At 41.4% G+C, this 16,639-nt stretch overlaps 3 protein-coding genes across 3 annotated transcripts; all 3 read left to right on the forward strand.

The window, feature by feature from the left end:
• The first annotated feature begins 610 nt into the window (after positions 1-610).
• Positions 611-8,272, forward strand: pdha1a (pyruvate dehydrogenase E1 subunit alpha 1a). Its single transcript, XM_079738018.1, has 11 exons — positions 611-726; positions 1,145-1,213; positions 1,323-1,496; positions 1,778-1,904; positions 2,294-2,385; positions 2,727-2,819; positions 4,711-4,866; positions 5,094-5,165; positions 5,273-5,340; positions 6,170-6,278; positions 6,934-8,272. Exons 1-11 carry the CDS (start codon positions 679-681, stop codon positions 7,096-7,098), a joined length of 1,173 nt encoding a protein of 390 aa, XP_079594144.1. The 5' UTR covers positions 611-678; the 3' UTR covers positions 7,099-8,272.
• Positions 8,273-8,566: 294 nt separating this feature from the next.
• On the forward strand, positions 8,567-12,601 carry prdx4 (peroxiredoxin 4). Its single transcript, XM_079738022.1, has 7 exons — positions 8,567-8,844; positions 9,411-9,528; positions 9,618-9,734; positions 10,089-10,211; positions 11,965-12,095; positions 12,272-12,306; positions 12,385-12,601. Exons 1-7 carry the CDS (start codon positions 8,634-8,636, stop codon positions 12,433-12,435), a joined length of 786 nt encoding a protein of 261 aa, XP_079594148.1. The 5' UTR covers positions 8,567-8,633; the 3' UTR covers positions 12,436-12,601.
• A 1,302-nt stretch (positions 12,602-13,903) lies between these two features.
• Positions 13,904-16,275, forward strand: LOC307076842 (diamine acetyltransferase 1-like). Its single transcript, XM_079738023.1, has 6 exons — positions 13,904-14,161; positions 14,287-14,338; positions 14,422-14,505; positions 14,636-14,737; positions 15,074-15,114; positions 15,481-16,275. The coding sequence occupies exons 1-6, from the start codon at positions 14,096-14,098 to the stop codon at positions 15,649-15,651; spliced, it is 516 nt and encodes a 171-aa protein (XP_079594149.1). The 5' UTR covers positions 13,904-14,095; the 3' UTR covers positions 15,652-16,275.
• Positions 16,276-16,639: the final 364 nt, after the last annotated feature.

Here is a 16,639-nt window from a genome sequence, read left to right on the forward strand (position 1 = left end):
TCCGCGGATGATGATTTGTCTACGACACGCTGAAAGGCGTGTGTGCGCGTGTGTGCGTGTGCGTGTGTTTGTGTGTGTGTGTGTGTGTGTGTGTGTGTGTGTGTGTGTGTGTGTGTGTGTGTGTGTGATGACAGCAATCAGGGTGGATGGATGAAGAGAGGGATGCTCTGTAGCGGGTGGGAGGGGGGAGGCTGGGAGTGGGGGGGGGGGGGGGGGGATGGACCAGGGGCTGTTCCGAAATGACGTTTTTGTCTGAAATGCGCACAAAAAGAAACGCTTTAAATATGCAGCTATCACATTTCTCCAAATTGACCCTACACCATGTAATCAAATCATCGTATATTAGTCGAGTTGTATTATTAATATACAAGGACATTTGCCGACGCCGAGCCTTTTCTACATCAACATTAATCAGACCTGCAGACGCATTTGGATGTTGCGAACCTCCCGTCCGACAGGGGGCCACGCTTTAATCCCATCCGCCATCTCTAGCAGCGTTGCCAGATTGGGTCAGATTTCCATCAGAATTTGGTGTTCACGATTAGGAGGGAAATTGAGACCAATCTGGGAACACTGGTCTCTAGGTCAGAACAAGCACAACAGGAACAAGGTTCCCCGAGAAGGACAGAGCGACAGACCAGAGAAGTTCTGACTTGTGGCTCCCGACGTGACAGAAAGATGCTGACTAATATCTCCACTGTGCTGAGGACATGCGTCCAGAGAAATGTATGTACTTCTGCACAAGATCTGTGGTTCACTATGAATGGGATTTCTGCATAAATTCCGATATTCATAGGTCTTCTGACCTTGTCATATCCATCAGAGGCCGGACTTTAGCTACCTGGGCTAGCGCCTCTGCAACTGCGGCTGGATGGTGTTTTTGCGTGTCATTTGTCGCTCGTACTCACATGATACTCCACTGACATTGGCTTTGTACACCGCGTCTCCCAAACCCTTTATTTGTGATAAAACAGCATACATATTAGAGACTTTGGCATGGTAATAATAATGTTATAAACGCTGTCAACAGCGATGTGTGTATGGTATCTTTTGCCAATGTTGAATACGGCTGGTTAACCAGAGGTCATTTGTGTGGAAAAAAAAGAAGTATTTTATTAAAGCTATCCTAACCTTCACCTGTCAGGGGACCGCAGCGGTCGCGTCAGCCCGTACCTACGCTGACTTCACCCAGCAGGCGTCCTTTGAAATCAAGGTGGGCATCCAAACAAGCTTCCCCTGACCTATATTATTATCGTCGTGAAATCCGAGATCAACTCACATCATGCACCTCACTTAACTTTGGTTATCCCCCATACGAGTAGAAATGTGACGTACACAAGTTGGACGAGTCCCCGGCCACGGAGGTGGTGATGACCCGGGAGGAGGGTCTCAAGTACTACCGCACCATGCAGACCATTAGGCGCATGGAGCTGAAGGCCGACCAGCTCTACAAGCAGAAGATCATCAGAGGCTTCTGCCACCTGTACGACGGACAGGTGAGGTTTCCTGTGTACTAGTTAGAAATGGCATATACACCTGGACATTTAACATCCTAATTTAAGTGGATACACCTGTTATGGTGTTACTCTTCCATATCCAGTGAGACACTGGCTCTTATAAAATACATGACTAGACATTTCATGACCAATTATGTGCATCACACTTTGGAAAAATGTCAGAGCTTTTGGGATTTTATTTTCTGGACATGTGAAGAAAATGAGATAAGTGTCTTTCAGACATATTGATCATGGCCCATGTGTTGTTACGTGTCCTGTAGGAAGCGTGTGCGGTTGGCATCGAAGCAGGCATCAACCTGTCAGACCACCTGATCACCGCCTACCGCGCTCACGGGTACACCCTCACCAGGGGCGGGACTGTCAGGGAGATCATGGCTGAGCTCACCGGTAGGTTGTCGGTTGCTTATTGATCCGGCTGTCAAATTATTTGTCAAGGAGTCTTGATGGCTCATGGTGTCTTCCAGTTGAGACTGTTCTCCTCGTGCCCTCATGCCACTATCCAGCTTGTTGATGCTACGTTCAGCCATGTTAACACGCGTGTGTGTGTGTGTGTGTGTGTGTGTGTGTGTGTGTGTGTGTGTTTTTGTGTGTGTGTGTGTGTGTGTTTTTGTGTAAACAGTATGCACATGTTTGAAGACAACTTGTGCAGAATCATTATTAAGGCTAGATGGCGCTTTTCTAGACAGCCCATGTTTTGTACGGGGGCATTGTAGATGGGTGGGGGCCCTTTTTATGATGATGGTTTTGAACCCGTGCTTCTGTCTCCCCCCCCCCAGGCAGAAGAGGAGGTATTGCTAAGGGCAAGGGGGGCTCCATGCACATGTACACCAAGAACTTCTATGGTGGGAATGGTATCGTTGGAGCTCAGGTAAGGACTTCACAGAACCTGCTCCTGAAATTATTGGTTGTTCACTTGGACTCATTTATTAATTAATAGGGTTAGTAATAATAGTAATAATAATGTTGAATAGTACTTTGTGATTGCAACAGGATATAATGATTATAAAATATGGGACGCCATAATTGTATTGCAGTGGTTTGGTTGTTGTTTGACTCCCAGCTGAAAGATGCTGGGTCTCCCTGTAGACTTTCTTGAGCACGATGGCTAACCCTTTTTCAGGAAAAAGAATAAAAACCGACTGTTCCTTTTGTTCAAAGTATCATCTGAGCGCCAGAATGGTTAATCTGGCTGTTGTCTGTCCGCCCCAGGTTCCACTGGGAGCCGGCGTAGCTCTGGCCTGTAAAATCCAAGGGAATAACGAGCTCTGTGTCTCTCTGTACGGAGACGGAGCTGCCAACCAGGTAGGACTCACGTACTTAACGACTAGTCTTTAAACTACTGTAGTTTTGAAATTGTAATTAATTTGGAGATTAATCAGGATGTATGGGAAAAATAGCACAGGGCCAATGCATTTAATCAGAATCAGAATACAGAACACTAGTGTCAATTATGCAAGTCAAGTAATACATTTAACCATTGTTATATTTCAGCCGTGGATATATTCTTTTATAACTGTTACGGCCCAGCTCTTACAGGAAAGGGAAGCAGCAGAGAACCAGATGGAGTTGTATTTATTACTAGGAAGTTGTGAAAGATATATATATATATATATAGACATCCCAAAAAAGTCTCTGTGCTTTGATTCACGCTGAGGACTAAAAGAGATCTAAAGCCGTGAAAGACTAGGACAATCGGCGATCCAAGTCTAGCAGTTTAAATTGAAATCTGAAACACTGAAACAACCTCATTAAAGAGGAGAGAGGGTTCCAGTCGGTAACTCGGCCACACCTGGGCGAGTTGGACCGCTGAGTGAGGCTTTCACCTCCCGCTTTAGAACGCTTTATGCTCTGTATGGGCTTTGAGGGCAGTAGCGTACACTAAAGAACACAAATCTAAACGACTGGGATTACGCACAAACGTCACACAAAAGGATTCTTTCCATTGGTGCTCGGTAGTGCATTTTAGTTATTCTGCTGAATTGATTGTGCCACATTTGTTCTATACACTGAAAAACTTCATTCACATGTCCCGCATCATATTTGATTGATTTGCGGGAATCGATTAAATTATGCACAATACACGCAATCCCGTGTTGAAATCAGGCCATAGAACGATTCAAGAGAAAAATCAGAACCCTTTGGATCCCGTCACGGTCGGGGCATGTATGTATTGTTCCCTTCATTTGCCTCACAGATTTCAGTCCAAGGCATGCAAAGCCTTCAAATAAAGTTATTGGTGGAAAAAAGGCTGTGCACCTTAATTACAGTATCCAGAGGTCCTTCTTAGTTGACACGGAATGGTGTGTAGTCACTGTCCTTGCAGGGCTCAAGACATTTTCTACTGGTGGCACTGGTGCTATAAATTGTTTATTTGGTGACACCCTTACAAATTTAGTTGCACCCCTTTTTTTCACTGCTTTATCGCAGTACTTGTGAGTCCTTTGTCAGGTACCATCCATGAGTGTAAATTACATTATATATTAATTTGTCATGTACAGTATGTCATACTGCTAAATGCCCCAAATGTAAATGTACTGCCAGCGCCTTGACACCTCTTTCCTCATGAGCCAACTATTCGTTCACTCCTTCCTATATCAAACAGCTCTACCTACTAATTATATAAAAAATAAATCTATTGCTCCGTTATCTACAATACTGCATTCATTCGCATCTTGACCAGCACTAGTGCTGCAGTGCAATTTGATTGCAACTTTGTACAATGTAACTGAGTTGTGGTTTTTAAATATGAGCTCTCACACAGACGTCGCCCTACAGCTGTGCTACATCTTCCAGAGCTTCTCAAAACCTTGCCGCACATCGCTGCTCCATTCATTGCCACCCAAGATCAAAGCCAGAACCAGACCTAAGAACTAATTGGACCGTTTCAGAAATGAAATGTCTGCGTCGCGACAGCCCTATTTAAAAATGTTGGATAGTGGCGATCGGCCACTGTTGCATTGTTTGAGTTTTAATATATATTTAGATTTCTACAGACACTTGTGTCCTCTCCTGCTTTACCAAAAATATACCTTAGTGAACCCTAAACGTGACCCCAAAACCAAGACGAGAACCGATCCATCCCCACCATGTTACAATGGATCGTTGAGTTCTTACTCCACGAGTGCAGCCAGCAAAGGGGAAGCCATGCATAAACCAACCGCTCTGTTAATACGGAGCCTCCTTCACATCACAGGGTCAGATCTTCGAGACGTACAACATGGCGGCTCTGTGGAAGCTGCCTGCCATCTTCATCTGTGAGAACAACAAGTATGGCATGGGGACCTCGGTGGAGCGGTCCTCCGCCAGCACCGACTACTACAAGAGAGGAGACTACATTCCTGGTCTGAGGGTAAAGACTGCCCTCCTCTGCTGCTGGTTTTGTTATTAAAGGCCCCATATTTTACCACCAGCTTGGACGTTGATTAGCCATGAAATACATTTCTATCACCATGTTAGTGCATTTTGTGATGTCACCCTTACCAAGGCTGCATGGGATAGTTAGAGAAGCTTAAAAATAATGTTTACTCTGATAATGGTTAATAATAAGCTAATATGGTCGTTTTCTTTGTTTCTAAGGTGGATGGTATGGACCTCCTCTGTGTCCGAGAGGCCACGAAATTCGCAGCCGATCACTGTCGAGCCGGAAAGGTACGATTCAATACATTATTTAGTAGTCACATTTCAGTAAATGCACTGTTGAGTCATCGATCAGTCATCTTAGCCGTCAGCACTGAGCTCCTCTGCCTCACTACCAGGGTCCAATCCTCATGGAGCTGCAGACCTACCGTTACCATGGACACAGCATGAGTGATCCAGGTGTCAGGTAAGGAGCCACCTCTTCCTAATAGACTACTTCAGCAGTATCCAAAGTGACTAGAATTAACTTAATAGCCGATTCTAATGTTTAGAACAGCATTTTCTATTATTTTTTACCAAATGTTTAAGGATCAGATACCGAGAGTAGCAATATGTCCAGGGCTGCACATAACTGGTACGCATGCGCACCCATAATCAGGGATGCGTAACGTCACTTGTGTCACTGCAACACTTTTGCGTAACTGACGCAAAAGTAGAGAAAACTCGAGAAAAAATTGAAAAAGCAAAATACATTGAGCAGATACTTTGGTGTTTGCCTCCTGCAAAGAAAAGGCAAACGGAGCCGGAGCAGAAGAAACTTTGTGGCGACGTGGCTCGAAAATAATGATAAGTGCACTGAAATGTGCTCTCATGTGCACTGTGTGCGCTGCAAAATCAGCTGATTGCAACGTTCCTTACTGTGAGATATTCAAACGCTCCGTAGTCAAGCTGCTGCAGTTTATAAAAACATATAAAAACATTGCTGTGCTTAAGAAGTTGTGTATTGAAAATGGAATCTCCTTTGTGAAACTGGGTAAGTTTCATAAGATCAGATGTTACATGTGGGGCTTTGTGTGGGGTGCGTACCAAACACCATCTCCCGGTACTCACCTGAGTAACTCACTAAAAAAGTTATGTGCACCCCTCAATATGTCAATTGCCATGTCTACCTGCAAATTCTTTATTAATTTAACCACGTATCACTGGTATGCAAGGAATCTGCATAAATGGCGAAACTTGATTTGTATTGCCTCCTAACCCTAAGTCCCTGTTCTCTGTGTGTCCTACCGTGACAGCTACCGTACCCGTGACGAGATCCAGGAAGTACGCAGCAAAAGCGACCCCATCTCCATGCTGAAGGACCGCATGCTCAGCAACAACATGGCCAGTGTAGATGAGCTCAAGGTAACCTGGGACCCTCCCCTACCCTTCCATTACTGTTAAGAGGCTTACAATGGTGTCCCTGTGATGGTTCACCCTCAAAACCTTAGTCAGATTGGTCTGATTCTGCTTTTCTTTAAAAGAGTGATCAAAGGCTATGATTGAGCCATAGAAAAGGCCCTAAACGCAGGTTATGCAACCCACATTGTGCGATGTACTGAATGATCGGCCACAGATATTTTTTTTATCAGCCATAGTACTTGCATGTCAGCATAGTTTCTACAATGTGAAGCAAAGGCTCGACTGAAACCTAGACTTAATAACAGTGCTGTAGCTGGACCCGTGGTGCTAATTAGATGGGAATGGATGTCACAAAGAGTCACTGAGTTACGGAACTTTCCCCTGCATACTGGTCATATATTTTGTTTAGTTTTCGCTCAATTTATTATTCCCGATGATACATTACAACAGCTTTTCCCGTGTGCAAAACTACATAAAAAAACATAAATTGATATAATGTGTCATATAAATATAATTACGTTTAGACAATGTGTACTTTTCGAAGTTATTTGACACCACGGCTACTAATAACCTTGTCTGTCTGCGGCCGGGCTTTCTCTCCTGTCCTTCTCCTTTCGGTCGGCTTTCTTAAATGTAATTTCTTTCTTTCTTTGTGTAGGAGATCGACGTGTCTGTGAGGAAGGAGATCGAGGACGCGGCCCAGTTCGCCACCACGGACCCCGAGCCCCCGCTGGAGGAGCTGTGCAACCACATCTTCCACAAAGACCCCCCCATGGACGTACGCGGCGTCAACATCTGGAGCAAGCTCAAGTCCATCAGCTAGTGGATCGCTCCCTTCCTCATCTCCCTCTCTCCTCTGTCTATCGCTCTCTATCTCGATAAAGTAACACCTTTCTCAAGTCACATGCCTCATTCCAGCCCCTCACCCTACGAAACAAATTCTCTACATGTTTGTTACACCAGTCCGGACTTTTATAGTCAATGATGTGGTTTGGGGTGAAGGGTTGGCTGCATCCTCGCTGTTTTTCCAGTTGGACTAGCCTTTAATGAACACAAGTCTGTATTGAGTGTCAAAACAGTTTTGAAGTTGAGCTGAGGATTTCTCTGCCTAAAACCGGCCATGATGCAGCCGATCTAAACACTGGGATAATTTGTCAAGGAGGGAAAAGTTGTATCTAAAGATGGAAGTATTTGGATGAGGTTTGATGCTATTGGTGCAGGAGTCATTGTAATGAATGTTTGAGGTTAAGTCACTATTTCAGTTAGTTAGTTAATAAGCCATGGTGCAAGAACAGTTTCAAAGCTCTAGATCATAACTTGATCAGCAAAAAGAAAAGTTCCTCCTTAGGGGAAATGGTCAAATGGAGGCTGCACAATTAAGGGAAAAATAATAAAGTTTACTTTTATCGGTTCATCTTGCCAAATCGGAGGTGTTGCTGTAGTTGCTTCAGAGTTTGATTTTGATTTCAAACACTCTGGAGTTGTTCACCATTGTAGATTATTTGTGCAACACTATTTATGGTTTCAAAATGTACATTCAGTGACTGAGGGGGGGGATATGAGCTTCAGTAAGTCGATTATTGTGACCATATGCTGCCTTTCAGCGAGACCTTTGTTTTAAAAAATGGAAAATGTTCCCATTTGAATACATTACTCTAAGAGACAATTACAACTAAATTGTATACCATTGTCTTGGTTTGAAGATAAATATTCTAATGGAGTACTTCATCTAAACTTTCATCAGAAAATATAATAAATGGGGACACATGTCGGCCGATTTAAGGGACCCCTTTTTGTTTAAATTATTAAAAGAAAGGCAAATGCCATTCCATAAAATATTAGAATTGTGGTTCTTGGCACTGGGAAGGTAAATATATATGGTCACATACGCTGTTACGGTTAAGATGTCACAGCAAGAAGCAATGTTGCATTGACACCATGTTTTATTATTAACCGTATGTATGTCCTGAATATTAAAATACATATGTTGAAAGGTTCGCATTGTGAATGTTTGTTCTCTATTCTGCAACGTCCATGAAATTACATTTTGTTCTACAAATTGTGTTGTCTCAAGTCACAAAGTAATAGTTTTGTTCAAAGTCAAGTATTTATTTTTTTAATATATTTAATATTACTTATTACTTGCAATACAATGAATCCTACAATCTATATATACTATTTCCAAAACACATTTTCCCTCCGTTTCCCTGTCAGTTTAAATCATATAATTCATATAAGACTTTTATTGGGAAATGCAATACCGGAAGAAGTTGTACAAAATGTGGCTCTGTATGCGTTGCCTGCAGGGTATCCAGACGGTGGCGGTTGACTACTACGTGTTGTTGTAAACGCGGCACCATGGAAGTGAGGGGCTATCCGGGCACCATGAGGGGGCTTTTTTACACGCTTTGTGGCCTTCTCATCATTACCAAGTTAAGTTCTGCAGAAGAGCGAGCTAACGGCAAAAAGGAGCAAGAATGCCACAACTATGCGGGAGGACATGTCTACCCGGGGGAAGCTTTCCGTGTCCCTGTGTCAGATCATTCCCTGCACCTCAGCAAAGCTAAAAGTAAGCTCTTTTTAATTTTCATTATCCATTCAAGCTAGTTCTGAGATGCCTATAAATGTTGTCCCAGGAGGAATAGTGCTGTCTGCAGCAGCTGCTGCACGGTGCTAGGGCATGTATCCCGTTAGTAGCAGTGCAGTGCACCATAAGGAACAATAGATAAAAACAGCTCGCAAATCCCAGTAACTTAATTGTAAAGACTGCATACACATGGTCGAAAATACAATGTCCATCCTGGATGCTTATCATTTAATTTGATAGAGCATAGTTATGAGGCTACCTTTCATACAAATGGCTGTGAGAAGACACGTCATTCTACAAAACTCGGGGGGATTGTGGTACACCAACAAAGATCATCTCCATTATGGTCAGTGAAATTCTAAGTAAGAATGTAGGTCATCATGAAGCCATTATTTCTTTCCTTTTAACATAAATAAGTAGGTATGTCGTTGACAAAACGACATTGTTTCATTGGTGGAATTTCTGTGAATGTCCCATAACTGGTATTAGCCCTTTATATGTGGTCGTTTTTATAAATGCATTCTTTTTTTATGTTTTGCCTCTGAAAGTTTCCAAACCATCGCCACACTGGGAAGGAACAGCTGTCATCAACGGTGAATTCAAGGAGCTGAAACTGACAGACTACAAGGGAAAATACCTTGTCTTCTTCTTCTACCCCCTGGACTTGTGAGCCGGATTCTTTACTCACAGCTTTCATTTTAAATTCTGCTTATACACAGAGTCCTAATGTAAAACCATCCTGTATTCTTCCACAGCACATTTGTCTGCCCCACTGAGATCATTGCATTCAGTGATCGCGTCCACGAGTTTCATGCCATCAACGCGGAGGTGGTCGCCTGCTCCGTTGACTCGCAGTTCACGCACCTGGCCTGGTAAAACAGGCTTATACATTAAAACTGCTGTCCTATTTTTCATTGAACTTAACTTTATGACAAATGGGCATGTGGCCAATATTTTACTGACAGGGAACAGTGGTAGCTTTATGAGATGCTTTCTGAAAATTACTGTTCAAAGTCCACTTCTTGTGATGTAGAAAGAGGAATCATTTAATGTTTTCGATGAGTATTATGAGCAGGATAAAGATGCAATACTGCAATGGTATTCTGTCCCAAAGTGATGGGATGATTCTGTCCCCTGTATATCTGTAGATTGCCTAATGAATTGTTCCCATTGGGATCTACAGTATGTCTTTGTTACCAATTACCACAAATTATTTGTATTAAAAGGATCAACACGCCCAGGAAGCAGGGCGGACTGGGAACCATGAAGATCCCCCTGTTGTCTGACCTTACACACCAGATCGCCAAAGACTATGGCGTGTTCCTAGAGGACCAGGGCCACACACTGAGGTATGACATCATCACAGTCACCGGGGGTAGAATATCCTCATATACACACTGAGGTATGACATCATCACACAGTCACCGGGGTTGGGATACCCTCATATACACACAGTCACCGGGGGTAGGATACCCTCATTAAAACACTGAGGTATGACATCATCACACAGTCACCGGGGGGTAGAATACTCTCATATACACACTGAGGTATGACATCACCACAAAGTCACTGGGGGTAGGATACCCTCATGTACACACTGAGGTATGACATCATCACACAGTGACCGGGGGTAGGATACCCTCATTAAAACACTGAGGTATGACATCATCACACAGTCACTGGGGGGTAGAATACCCTAAAGGGGTGTTCATGGTCCTGGTGATAACGAGACGGCTCGCCAGTGATGACGTTCACGCTTACGCGTGTTCCCGACAGCGACCGTTCATGTGCACTGCGTGGGAATCTAAAAGTTCTTCACAGCAGGTTTTTTTATCCGATAAAAAAAAGTCAGAACTAAACACACTGCCAACAGATGGTTGCAACGTCAATCAATAGTAAAGTATGTGATATGATGGTTGATTCTTTTATAATGAGTAAAACGTTCATGTTCCGACATGTTCATGCACGTCACTAGTAAATCATGCGTCACCAACTGGGCAACTCTGTTATCAAAATCTTGCCCCAGTTGTCGAACGGAAGTAGAATCATAAGAGCGTCATGAGGTGTCGTTCACGAGACATTTCCGACGTCGTGAAAATGTTTTCCCCATAATTTCCAGCGACGTGAACGCACCATAATATACACACTGAGACACTGGGGTTACATCATCATACAGACACTGGGGTTAGGATACCGTCATAAACCCACTTAGTTATGACATCACACAGTCACTGGGGGTAGGATACCCGCATATACACACTTATTTATGACATCACACAGTAACTGGGGGTAGGATGCCCTCATATACACCCTGAGGTATGACATCACCACACAGTCACTGGGGGTAGGATACCCTCATACACCCTACTATTATACACCCAGAAAATAAATTGAATCCAATTTTGATAATCGATTAATCGATTAAAGGTATTTATCAAGTAGAAAATCAAACATTTTCTGCTTAATGTAGTAGTTCAATTCAAATTTTTGCATCACAGATCATTTAAAAAAGAATAGTTGATTTTCTTATCTGTCAGATAAAGCAAGCACTTTTAACACATCACTTTGGACTCTGGTAACTCGTGGTGGCCTTTCCTATCATTATGACATTTTATAGACAAGGAAGGATTGTTTGATTAATCGACTAGAAAATTAATCTGTAGTTCCAGCCCAACAAGGATAAGTGTTCTCAAATCCTGAAGGATAATTAAAAACCCACTACAATCTCCTAATCATTTAATTGCAAATGACCCATACGTTAGAGATTCATTAACATTTTAGTTCATGGATATGCACTTTCTTTAGTTGGTATTAAAATCAATTCTGTCAAGAAGGAGTTGGCTAAATTGATGTCTGTCACTTTTTTCAAACCAATCCACTAGATGGGAGCAAACGGCAATCCACAATCGAATAAGCGTGGCTTCCTGTATAGTTTAAATGTTTAAGGGCATTGACCACTAGTAGATAAAGGGCTAACACAGCGATCTCGCTTGTTTCAACACTTACTTTGAAATACATATCACGGACGTTCGCATGTCTTGAGAAGGTCTTGTCAGGGTCATGTTGTGGGTGGTTTTTGAGTGGCCGTGTGTTGTGCTCTAGGGGTCTGTTCATCATCGATGATAAGGGAATGCTGAGACAGATCACCATGAACGATCTCCCTGTCGGACGCTCTGTGGACGAGACCCTACGATTGGTCCAGGCCTTCCAGTACACAGACAAGCACGGAGAAGGTCCCGCACACTACACTTTATTTACCTTTTTTAGCATATGAAATGCTGTACATTCAACAGAAAAAAATGATAACCACTTAAAACAGAGGATGATTTTTATATATAGCGTGTGTTAATATTATTTGGTTGTTAACTTTAGATGACTTTTCTCAAACTTTTAATTTTGTGTCTTGCAGTTTGTCCTGCGGGATGGAAACCAGGCAGTGACACAGTAAGTGTCTAAATTAAGTGTTTGCGCCTGTCCGGTAGGCCTTTCTTTGTGTACTAATTGCTTCATTCTCTTTCACAGATTATTCCGGACCCCTCTGGAAAGCTCAAATACTTTGATAAACTCAATTAGGCCATTAGCGACACAAAATAAAAACCCTCTCCTAAGATGTTGATTGTGTTGTATTTACTAAGAGAGATGTACCTTTTTTATCTTGTCATTTCAACAGCCAAATGAGCACTTGAACATCGAAGAGAAAATAAACTACAAAGTCGCTTGTGGGAAAACTTAGTTTGAGTATTTTGTAATGCACTGCTTAAACTCCTCATAGGATCATAAAAATAATGTAATAAATGGATCGATAAAGTTGAGGAACATGCATTTCAAGATGTGTTTATTCAAAATAAATTGGGTAATCAGGAAGCAGCATTCTAGCCTTTCTTGTTCACAGAAATGCAAGCTCGGCTGATTCTGCGGTTTCCAAAGTCCTCTTAATAATAGAATAAGAACATTGTAACCTAGCCCTATGAACTACATCCGACCCAATCAATTTACTTTACGACATGAATTTGATACCATGAGTCCATCTGAATAAAAGGTCGAATAATGTCTGAAAGATATATTATGTACACATGCATGCTCGAAGTCACTATACCTGCACACAAGGACATAGGAACCGGGGGGGATGGAGGGGACGTGTCCCCTCCAATATTGGAGACAGGCGCATCTGTCCACCCTAAAAATTATACCGGGGGAGAAAAATATTTTTGTTTTATTTTGAAAGCGCAACACAGCGTCTGGTCACCGCTTCTTATTCTAAAAAACTGGATGATTGAGCGTGCAATTAAAGAATTGATTTGATATTTATCAGTTCATTACTGCCATTCAAAATGTGTTTTCCTTTACATCTACAAATGTATTCTTTTAGTAGAATAAAATATATATTTTTTCAGTGTAGTTAATTTATGACATATTTCTGTTCAAACCATTAACGGATCTGTCAGGTTTCTGATATGTGTCCCCCCCAATGTTAAACTCATTCCTACGCCCCTGCCTGCACACAAAACAAATTGAAAGGAAACTAGATTTAAGCGTCTTTAGGCGGTTAGTTATGCAATTGACACTTACCCAGACAATTTTTTATTACCGTGTCATCATCGGTCAGGCTCACATGACAGCTCACGCGCTTTCTATACGGATTATGCTAATTATTAGAGCACCGGATGTGACTCATTTGACGTCACAAAGAGCGGAGATGTTGGTCTTTAAGTGTTTACTTTCATAAAATCGAATAGTCTAATTTTGTGGCATTCATAACCACCGCAGACCAAAAAAAGTAGGTTAACACTTTTTTTTTAAATCCAACGAACATTTTCGATTCAATTGAATCGCAGACTTCAACCGAGTTTTGGTTCTTCAGAAACGATTTAGCGATTCACAAGGTCTCATAAATCATTAACACATTTCTTCAGCGGTCAGGTGAGGTACGTGAACAACATAAAGATAAGGAAGCATAGGGGGAAGCACATCATCCGTGCGTAGTGTACCACTGGAGGAGTAGTACATGCTAATGAGTCAGCTTCTCATTTCTGGTCAACAGGAGGAGCGTCCGTCAGTCCGCCTCGGAGAAGGCTCAGCGCAACACGCACTGATTCCCATGTAATTCCATATTATTTGTTTTTTCTCTTTTTGTCGGGGGTTGAACTCCTGAGGATCGAATGAAGAAACAAGTTTTACACATTTTTACGTTTAGAGGAATTATCAGTAAAGGTAAAAAAGGTAAAAAGAGAAAATGGCTAACTTCATATTACGAAAGGCCGAACCCAACGACGTGTCCGATATATTGCGAATGATCAAGGTAATTAAGATACGTTTTCGTTTCGATATAATGTTTATGACGAATACAGAGTTTTTACGGATTTCTTAAATAATAGGTTAATGTTTTTATCTTTGACTTTCTATCTGTTGCTCTGCTAATCTAAGGAACTTGCTAAATATGAAGAAATGGAAGAACAGGTCATCCTAACCGAGAAAGGTGAGTGTTTTCCTCATTAAATCTGCCTGGGATTAATAAGGCCCAGTACTGAAAAGTGGTATTCACTATGGATATCCTAACAGAACTGCTCGAAGACGGATTTGGCGATCACCCTTTCTACCACTGTTTTGTTGGCGAAGTCCCGAAAGAAAAGCAAAGCGCAGAAGGTATACATACTTTTGTTTCCCCTCTCTTCAATACATACATATATCTGCTGTTTTGATGTAGGCCTTATAACCTAACGTCGAAAATAAACCAGTTGATTGAGTGGAAGCATTTCTATGTTTCTTATTTTAGGCTTTACTGTGGTGGCCTTTGCCATGTATTACTTCACGTATGACCCTTGGATTGGAAAGCTTCTCTATTTAGAGGACTTCTATGTCATGGAGGAGTTTCGAGGTAAGTTAATGATATAGACCTACAGTGCATAGTTCACTGGATCCCAGTCAGAAGCATAATCCATGTCGTATAACAGCAAGTGTGACATGTCTCAGACAGTCTGGGTTGATTACTATTTTAATGTGCAACTTTTTGTGGAAGCTCAGATTTTTCTCAGAATTTGCTCTTTACAGAGCAAATTCCATGCTCTGTATAGATGGCCACTTTATACTGACTATTGGTCACTTTTGATGGTGTAATCATTTTGCTATCCTGTACTTTAGCTGTCCGGCTAATTTGAAGACTACATTTCCTGTGTGTGATTACTGATATTTATTTTATTTTGAATTTTAACAGGTTTTGGCATGGGCTCCCACATCCTGAGACTCCTGAGCGAGGTATGAAGGCCTTCAAGTATTAGCCGCCAACAGTTGATATATATGTAACCAACTCTGAGCTTACTCAGATAGCATTAATGTTAGCCATGTTCAGATTCTTAATTGATACCGTACAGTAATTCATCAATCCTGAAGGAAATTGGCACAAACTCTCTACAACAGATATAATAATATAAATACAAAAAAGTAATAAGGGTAAAAATACAAAGAGAAGTTAGCATATGAAATATAGAGTTGTGAAGTGGCTTAAAAAAGATATGAACATATGTTACTTGAATGAGTGGCTCAAATACTTGGATATTGCACAGATATGGCGTATACAGTAATTTCAAGTTAAAGATGTGTTGGATGTCCTGCGTTGTCCAGACTGCGGTGAAGACACGCTGCAGCAGCATGCATTTCATCGTGGCCGAGAACAACACTCCGTCCATCGAGTTCTACAAGCGGCGTGGAGCCTCCGACCTGTCGAGCGAGGAGGGGTGGCGCCTGTTCGCTATCGACAAGGAAGACCTGAAGAAGATGACCACCCCAAAATAAGAGCTAATTCAACATGATTGATTAGTAATCTAGTGGATGCCTGCAGTGATTTGCTAGGCTTACAATAACTGCATTAGTCAAAGTTGTTGTTTTTTCTTCTGTATGTGTAACCATTAAAAATGGGGTATTTGTGGAACATAATCTAAGAAGGGAAATTATCAATGATAGAAAGGGAGTATGAAATGTTTCAATATAGCTAATATAAATGTATTATTCAATGTTTATTATGACACTTAATCTTTGTGTTTTATTATACTTTGACACTATTTTAAACCCTTGTGTTGTGTTTAGACCGTAAACTAGTGTGCTGCAGTATTCAACATGTCAATCATTAATTAATCATAAAAATGACTAAAGCTGAATGGAATATATAATATAACTAACCCTTTGGGTGATATGCCCGATTAAAAACTACACTAACTTTGACCTTTGTTGCTTGGATGCATGTCTAATGCACACTGATCAGAGTGATCTGTCGTTTGTTTTATCTTTCAACGTATTCAGTTGTGTCTGCTTGTTAAACTTATGCATTTGCAGGAGTTTTTAATGTAATGGAATATTTGATTTTTTGCAAAAGAAATATATTGATTTTTAAGGCTTCATTAAAGAGATGTACACACGCAAGACTTGCTGGCATGTTATTTGTTGAAACGTTCGACCACTATTATACTATGACTTTTTGATATAGTTTTTGCAAAATGTACAATATGTTTATAATATATTCACCCATTATATTAGAATTGAAATTGAACATGGAAATAAAAAGAACATGAGAACATTGTGTACATCTGTCAGTTGAGGATATTTAGGATAATGTGTCAATATAAGATATATTTTAATTCGATTTGTATAGAATCATTTACCGGACACATTGGGAAGAGGCAAACTGCAAATGGTGGACATATTAGCCATGCTATTAAAAAAAATGGATCTGTGCTTTAGGGCCAGGTTACCTTGCTAAACGTGACCTGGACAGAATGTTATATAT

The sequence above is a fragment of the Pollachius pollachius genome (genome assembly GCF_949987615.1).
Source record: "Pollachius pollachius genome assembly, chromosome: 6".
Taxonomy (NCBI): domain Eukaryota; kingdom Metazoa; phylum Chordata; class Actinopteri; order Gadiformes; family Gadidae; genus Pollachius; species Pollachius pollachius.